The 8,568-nt window shown below is 50.8% G+C and overlaps 1 protein-coding gene across 1 annotated transcript in view; it reads left to right on the forward strand.

The window, feature by feature from the left end:
• The first annotated feature begins 7,886 nt into the window (after positions 1 to 7,886).
• Positions 7,887 to 8,568, forward strand: part of KLF10 (KLF transcription factor 10) — a 5,584-nt gene continuing 4,902 nt past the window's right edge. The window contains exon 1 of the mRNA XM_024756606.1: positions 7,887 to 8,042. Within this exon, the coding sequence (XP_024612374.1) occupies positions 8,007 to 8,042 (36 nt within the window). The 5' untranslated portion in view covers positions 7,887 to 8,006. The remainder of the gene's footprint in view (positions 8,043 to 8,568) is intronic.

The following is an 8,568-nucleotide window of genomic DNA, read 5'->3' on the forward strand; positions in this document are numbered from 1 at the left end:
TAATTTTTTAAAACATCTTAATTGGAGTATAATTGCTTTACAATGGTGTGTTAGTTTCTGCTTTATAACAAAGTGAATCAGTTATACATATACACATGTTCCCATATCTCCTCCCCCTTGCGTCTCCCTGCTTCCCACCCTCCCTATCCCACCCCTCTAGGTGGTCACAAAGCACCAAGCTGATCTCCCTGTGCTATGCGGCTGCTTCCCACTAGCTATCTGTTTTACGTTTGGTAGTGTATATATGTCCATGCCACTCTCTCACTTTGTCACGGCTTTCCCTTCCCCCTCCCCATATCCTCAAGTCCATTCTCTAGTAGGTCTGTGTCTTTATTCCCATCTTACCCCTATGTTCTTCATGACCTTTTTTTTTTCTTAGATTCCATATATATGTGTTAGCATACGGTACTTGTTTTTCTCTTTTCACTCTGTATGACAGACTCTAGGTCCATCCACCTCACTACAAATAACTCTATTCCATTTCTTTTTATGGCTGAGTAATATTCCATTGTATATATGTGCCACATCTTCTTTATCCATTCATCTGTCAATGGACATTTAGGTTGCTTCCATGTCCTGGCTATTGTAAATAGAGCTGCAGTGAACATTGTGGTATATGACTCTTTTTGAATTTTGGTTTTCTCAGGTTATATGCCCAGTAGTGGGATTGTTGGGTCATATGGTAGTTCTATTTTTAGTTTTTTAAGGAGACTGCATACTGTTCTCTATAGTATCAATTTACATTCCCACCAACAGTACAAGAGGGTTCCCTTTTCTCCACACCCTCTCCAGAATTTATTATTCTTTTTAATTTTTATATTTATTTGTTTGTTTGTTTTTGGCAGTGTTGAGCCTTCGTTGCTGTGCACAGGCTTTCTCTAGTTATGGGGAGTAGGGGCTACTCTTCTTTGCGGTGTGCGGGCTTCTCATTGCAGTGGCTTCTCGTTGCAGAGCACAGGTTCTGGGCACGTGGGCTTCAGTAGTTGTGGAGCGTGGTCTCAGTAGTTGTGGCTCATGGGCTCTAGAGCTCAGGCTCAGTAGTTGTGGTGCACGGGCTTAGTTGCTCCACGGCATGTGGGATCTTCCCGGAACAGTGGCTAAGTTTGGTTCAGTGGGTTGTGTAGGCTTCCTGGTGGAGGGGGACTGGTGCCTGTATTCTGGAGGATGAGGCTGGATCTTGTCTTTCTGGTGGGCAGTACCATGTCCGGTGGTGTGGTTTGGGGTGTCTGTGACGTTATTATGATTTTAGGCAGCCTTGCTGCTAATGGGTGGCATTGTGTTCCTGTCTTGCTAGTTGTTTGGCATAGGGTGTCCAGCACTGTAGCTTGCTGGTCGTTAAGTGGAGCTGGGTCTTAGCATTGAGATGGAGATCTATGGGAGAGCTTTCGCTATTTGATATCACGTGGAGCCGGGAGGTCTCTGGTGGACCAATGTCCTGAACTCAGCTCTCCCACCTCAGAGGCACTGGCCTGACACCCGGCTGGAGCACCAAGACCCTGTCAGCCACATGGCTCCTGTGGGTTGTCAGTGAGCCAGGAGACCGTGGTCATCTGAGCGCATCCAAACCAGAAACCAGACTTTTTTCTTCCTTTGTGCTTAGTCTAGTTTCACTTGGTCGTAGGGTACCACATGTGGAGGTTCTGCACCGGGCACTTCAGACGAGAGTTTCTAGTGCAAAACGACTGCGCCAGTGCCTCAGCTTAGACGCTGCGATGACTCTGTGAAGGAACATCCCTCCTTTCATACCCATGATACTAGACAAGATTTGCAGGATTCTGAAGTCTCAATAGGAAAAAGGTTGTAACTAAGACTCTCCAGAGAAGATGGAAACTCATACTTTTAAATAGGCTGTAAGAACTCTATAATTATTGATGTGCAGAGTGATAGATTAAGTTAATAAACAAAAAGCAGGTTACAAAGTAGCATACCTTATTATAGGGTGGGGTGGGGGGTAGCGAGAAGGCAGGGCAGAGAAAAAGAGTGGAAAATGTATATCAAAATGTTAATAGTGGTTAATTCTGGGTAGCAGGATTACAGGAGATTTTCATCTTTTTATTCCTTTTTGTATTTTTTTATGATCAGCATATAGTATTTTGTTTAAAAAAAAAACCCCAAGGCAATAAGGCTGTTTTCATTTTGTAACCTTGCAGTACCACTTAACCAGTTAACTAGCTTCACACTTCCTGGGGAGATAAAAAAGAGCGGAATGGAGAGTGGAAAAATTGAATTCTTTACCAAAAAAATCCTAAAGTGTTATAATAAACCATGGACTTTATATAATGGGTGAAATTAGGTCCCCCGTATACCTAGTGAACCAGGCAGCAACTGGTGCATCGCAGGCGCTGGATCAAGGTGAACTCCCTTCCTTCCTATTACACGTTTATTTCCATTTCCGAGCCTCAGTAGAGTGCTGGGGTGGGGGGAGCGGGAGTGGGGCTGCTGGGGGTAGGGTTCTTCCAGATCTACATACTTCCCCCCTTCTCCAAGTTAAAAAAAAACTTACTTCTTGCTCCAATTTTTCTTCCTTTTCTAATTCATCAGTTTTTTTAGTTCTCCTTCCTGGAACCTTCTTCCAGCCATTTTAGATTCTTTGAAAAAAAAAAAAAAGTATTCTTATAAAATGAGTATTTTGAAAACAGTGGCTGTCTCTCCAGAGCTGAAACAAACACACAGCCACTATTTCAGTTATCCCTTGCGGCATATCAAACCACCCCAAAACCTAGAGATATCCCCGCAGACAGAAGTGGGGGTAAGGGGCTACTGGGTGGAGAGGAGGCAGGAAATGCTGCCTGGGTTACTCTTCCATTTATTGTTCATGATTCTGTGGGTCAGAAATTCAAGTAGAGCTTATCTCTTCTCCAGGCTGTGTCAGCTAGACCTGCTTGACTGGGGCTGGAGGACATCCAGTCGCCCTGTCAGGCATCTGGAGTCTTGTTCCTGGCTGGTGGTTGGGATGCCTTGGTCTCCACGTGGCCATTCTCCCTTCAAATGTTCTCTCTTTATTCAGTAAGTTAGCCTAGCCTAAGCTCCTCTGCCTAGTGGCTGATTTCCAAGAGGGTAAAAATAGGAAATTCAAACCCTTCTTAAAACCTAGGCATGAAGTCCCATAGTACCATCCAGGTCCCTACTGGTCAAAGCCAGCCCAGAATCAAGGGTTGGGGGAATTAAACTTCACCTCTTGATGCAGGAATGGCAAAGTCACATTGGAAAAGATTATGCAGAATGGGAGGGGTTTTGTGACCATCTTTAGAAACAATCTACTCAACATATCAATATTTTAAAAAAATTTTAAAGAGCTTAATAACTATGGTAACTAGTATAATGAAAATAACGAATGATATTCACCAATCAGAGGGGATAATTATTTTTTCTAATTTGTTTGACCCTTTCAATTTCTGAATCATCCCGTTTGCCTTTCATCTCCACTTTGTGTCACATTAGGCCAAGAAATCCTAAGTGCTGCATATATGAAAGAAGTCCTCACTGTGTCACTCTTTGCCAGTATTTCACCATGTGGCTGTTTCCTCTTAGTCTCCGTCCTGTGCTTGTAGTTCACCAGAAGACCACCCTCAGTTCTCTTACCTCTCATTCCTTACTCTTCCTAGAGGATTTCATTCACCCCCTGGTTTCCAATGCCACCTACACCCTGATGACAACAAATTTTAATCTCCAGCCCAGATCGTTCTCTTCTGGGCTCCAGACCTGAAATTCCAGCTGCCTCCTGGACATCTCTATTTGGATGTCCCACAGGTAACCTCACGTTTATATGTCCTAAATCAAATTTGGCATTTTCTTCCTCTCCACCCTAACTTACTACCTCCCTACAGTCCCTTTCTTGGGCAATAGTGTCCTGTTTTTGTCCTGTTTCATCCAGTGAATCAAGCCAAAAACTCAGCAGTCCTCCTCCACACCTCCCTCTTCCTCACGCCCACATCCAATCAATTACCAAATCCTCCTGGTTCTTGGTGTCTCTATTCCAGCTTTTCCATGCCTGCCACCATTTCCATAGTTTAAGCTACCATCATCTTTGTTGCTTACATTACTACGAAACCTTCTCATTGGTGTTAGACCCTAGCCTCTGTGGTCCATTATCAAACTGGGCCAGAATGAATTTTCTATACTATCATTGCTAAAACCTGTCAGTAGGTCCCCCCTGTCCCCAAGATAAAAGTCCCACATCTACATTTCTTAGCAGGGCACACAAAGGCCCTTTATGTTTGGGGCTGCTTCCCTTAATATCCTAAGTGCCTCATCCTAACTCTCAAATTTGTGATCCAGACAATTCAGAGCATCCTGAATCCCCACCACTCTCTCTACTCTTCACCTCCACCTCTCCTCTCCTCCAGCTTAGAAGTCAACCAGAGGAACCTTCCCTTACCCCTTCCTTCCTCGCCTACCTAGGACACTGTGCATACTCTTTTCTTAGCATTTACCACACCACAGTAATGGCTGGCTCACTTAGTTACTTCTTCCACTGTACTGGAAGCTCCTGAAACACAAGAGCTGTGTCTTTTTTTATGGTTGTTCCTTAGTGTTCAGCTAGTGCCTGGCATATGGTGGGGCAATGAATGAATGAATGAATGGTGATAATATCCACTGGCTGTAAGGAGCAAAGAGAAGATGGCTGGTGGGTACAATGTGTTTTAATATCCATATAACTGAACTGAGGAATCTTTACATGTCACCCCCCCCTTCCCCTTCCTTCACTGTTCTGATTGAAGGAGAAACCAGCACCATTAGCAGGAGGGGGTCAGCACTTAATTGAAGTAATGCTTACTATTGCCTACGACTTTTTTTACTCATTTTTAAGATGACAGTTTTCCGTGCCTGGTCCTGTAATGATGTAAGCTAAGGGAAAGGCTTAGAAGGAACCATACTTCTGCCTAGGCACTTGTCCACATTCTGTCTATAACCTCAGTGAATCTTCACAGACAACCTACAATTTTATTTCCTCCATTAAAGAGTCTTGACTGCCTAAAATGTCTGCACTGGACCACAAAGATGATTATGACATGGCTACCATCTTGAAGGAGCTTTTATTTATACATATTGTCTACTTGTCTTTGTCTTGCCGTCCAAGCCTTCTGAGAGCAGGGACCTGGCCTGTCTTACTCATTGCTGTTGTCCCAGTGCCTACAACACATAGTAGGTGCTCAACAAATGTTTGTTGAATGGAGTGGATAAACGAGCAACACAATGTTTATTGAATGAGGATGTAGCCATAGGCAAGGGTATATCTGAGTGGGAGATGAGGTTTATCTCCTAGGCAACAGGAGCAAAGGATCATTTCTTAAGTAGGGATTGGATCATGACTTTCAAAAAACCCACTCTGGTTTCAGTATGGAGAGTTTGCCACTGGGGTGCCAGCTGGGCTGGGGTGGGGGGTTGGGTGGAGAGAGTGTAAATTGTTTAACCCAAGCAAGAATTGATGACAGACTGACCTAGAGTGACAGTTGAGGAGTACAAATGGAAAGTGAGGGAAGAGAGACATTTCTGAGGCAAAACTGCTCAGACCTGGGGACCAACTGGATCCAGCGCTTTGGGGGAGATGGTGAAGGCTGGATGGGAGACGAGAAGCCCATACGGGAAGAAGTAAAAACAAGGACTTTAGTTTTGGTTACTTTGGGTCTGAGATGCCTGGGTAACATCTTTCTCTGAATCTCTAGGAATTGTGCCACCACCACACTGTTCCTCCTACCCCTTTTCTCTTTTCTTTCCTCTTTTGAATCACTCCCACAAGCCATAAATGCTCCCTGCTTCTTGGCGTGCTGGGGCACCATGCCAGCAGGGCCCACATTCAGTTCAGACCTGGACGGCCGACTGTGGCCTCTGAGGATGGCAGCTCCCTGACAGGAAGGAAGGCTGGCTTGCCGGCTGGGCACAGACAGGAGCTTGCTTTGCTGCAGCAGGTGCCCAGGGCCAGCTGCTCCAGTACCCTCAGGCTCACATCAACAGGATGGGACAGCCCAGGCGGAAGGAAGCCTGCAGGGAGGGACACCGATGCAGACAGAAGCCGGGGCAGGGGATGGAGGGGAGACAGGAAGAGCTGCCTGAGCTGTTGAGCTGGCGCCCCGCCAGCAGATTCAGGAGCGGCAGTGACACGGGGCCAATGAGTCCTCTTTCCCTCTGTCGATGGGCATCTCTGGCCCTGGTTGATTGTATTGTTATTACTACTACTGTTGTTGGCCAGCCTGGGCCTATTTCTAAAATAGTTAATTGCCTTTTTTTCCTTTGTTTCTTTCTTGTTTTTTTTTTTTTTTTTTTGGCTGTGCCGCACAGCTTTTGGGGTCTTAGTTCTCCAAGGAGGGGTTGAACCCTGGCCATGGCAGTGAAAGCGCCCAGTACTAACCACTGGACCTTCAGGGAATTCCCTAGCTAATTCCTTGTCTATACTCATTTTGTGATTATTGGGAAAGAAAGGACACTTCCATGAGCCTTTCAGTTACACAGAGCGGTGAGAAAGCTCGAGGGAGGGGCAGTGGTTTCTGCCCCGTGTTCAGCCTGTCCACAGGAGATAAAATCTCCAGTTTGCTTTAAGCCGCGTTATCACCACCCTCCCCTCCAACAACAGCAGCTGCGAACGGGCACCAAATGGCCAAAAAGGGGCCAATAGGGAGCCATAACAGACCCATAGGCTCGCAATCCGGAGGCCGCAGACCGCTTCAGAGCGGGGTCGGAAGTCGGGATTGCAGCGGGGAGGGGGGGGGGCTGGTGCTTTCGCGGGCCCGGGGGCGGGGCGTTCCGTGTCGGGCGTGGTGGGCATTCCCACTTCTACCCACTCGCAGGCTGGCCCCGGCTGGCGCCTGGTGACCCCGGGAGACCCGGCCCCGCCCCATCCCCACCAGCAGTTTCCTGGCAGGGCGTTTCCGGAGGCCCTGGCCCGGGGTGGGGGCGTGGGGAGGGGTAGGGTCTGCCTTTGAGACAGCTTGTAGAGTGCACTTTAAACTTCACACCGAGCTCAAAACTCGATTCTGCAGCCGAGCTTCGGCTCCCGGGAAAGATAAAAACTCTGGTCTACGGCCCCCCGTCATCCCATTGGTCTAGTTCTGGGGGCTTCCTGCAGTCCCCACACCATTCTCTCCACAGCCTGGGAGGAAGGATGGGCGGGGCAGACGGGGGCGGGCAGTGCTGCCGGCAGTGCAGCTGAGGAGGTCGAGCCAGCTCCCGCGGCCCGGGCGTGGGCGGGGGGCGCAGGAGCAGGTGTCCGCTCAATGACAGGATACCCTTCCCTCTCCGCCCCTCCCTCGTGCTACCCACGGCTCAGCGAGGCAAAACCCAGCATATGCTCCAGAAATGCAGCTCAGTCGGTCACCGGGCTCCGCTTTCTCGCCAGACGCGCAAGAGATCGGCGCTTCCAAATGCAAATCTCTTGGCTCCGGACCCTTGGCTTGCAGCCGCCGCCTCCCCCGCTTGGCTACCCCGCGTCCTGCCTATCCCGCAGCGGCCCGAGATGGGACCTCGCGCCGAGGGGACTGGGCGGAGCGGGCATCCCACCCCACCTCCCACGTGGGGCCGGCCCTCCGCAGTGCCTGGGCGCGCCGCCGCTGCCGCGCCTCCGGTCTAGGTCCTCCGCGCCGCCCCCCCAGGCCAGGGAAGGGGACCGCAGGCGGGGGTGGGTGAGGGGTAGGGGCGGTGTCACTGAGTCAGGTGGTGGCGGGAGTTCCCTCGGGCTGGGCCGAGGGAACACGCTGCCCGAGATTGTGTACACGCTCCACTGACACAAGCTTCACGCTGCCGGGCAGCCGCTGATCACGCGTGGCCCCGCGAGCCCATTGGCCGGCGCCTCACACACCTTTGTCACTGATTGGCCGGCGGAAGGCTCCGCCCCCACCCCCGCCCGCGGCGCGGGGCAGGCGGAGCGGCTACCTGAATGGGGAGGGGGCAGACGGCGCGGAGCGCGGCGGTGGCGGGAGCGGCGTCGAGTGTCTCCGGGCGCCCGTCTGTGGCCAGGCAGCCAAGCAGCCTAGCAGCCAGTCAGCTCGCAGCCGGCGGCCAGGCAGCCAACCATGCTCAACTTCGGCGCTTCTCTCCAGCAGGCTGCAGTAAGTGACCTGGGGATGCCCCTGCCCTGCTCTGCCTCGCTGAGTCTGAGGGGCCCCCGGGGGCGCGAACCCCGAGCCCCTGACATTAGCCTCGCCTGAGGACTGAGGCTGCAGCGGAGTCGTGGGAGAGGAAGGGGCTTCCCGCCTGCAGACTGGGCATTAGTGAGGGCGTGTGCGTCGCGGAGGGGCGCAGGAGAAGCAGGCGGGTAGCTAGAGACGAAAGGAGAGAGGGTCTTGCTCAAGGTGTAATGAGGGGAAGGGGCAGCTCCGCTGGGAGACTTGAAGCAGGTGAGGGGGAGGATGACTGGAGGGGCGGGAAGAGTGAGGAGGGGGCTGCTGCCCTGTCAGTGAGAATAGGAGGTGTGGAAGGAGAAGGGGGACAAGGGGCCACCCTGCACCTGGCGCCGGGGAGAGATGCCTCCGTCTGGATAAGGAATGCGACCCAGGGTGGGAGGGGGCTGCCCAGAAGCTTTTGAGGGGCGGGGTGTCCGCTGGAGAGGAGAGGGGGCTCCCCACCTCGGGCTCT

This window comes from Neophocaena asiaeorientalis, unplaced genomic scaffold (assembly GCF_003031525.2).
Source record: "Neophocaena asiaeorientalis asiaeorientalis breed wild unplaced genomic scaffold, Neophocaena_asiaeorientalis_V1.1 scaffold29, whole genome shotgun sequence".
Lineage (NCBI taxonomy): Eukaryota > Metazoa > Chordata > Mammalia > Artiodactyla > Phocoenidae > Neophocaena > Neophocaena asiaeorientalis.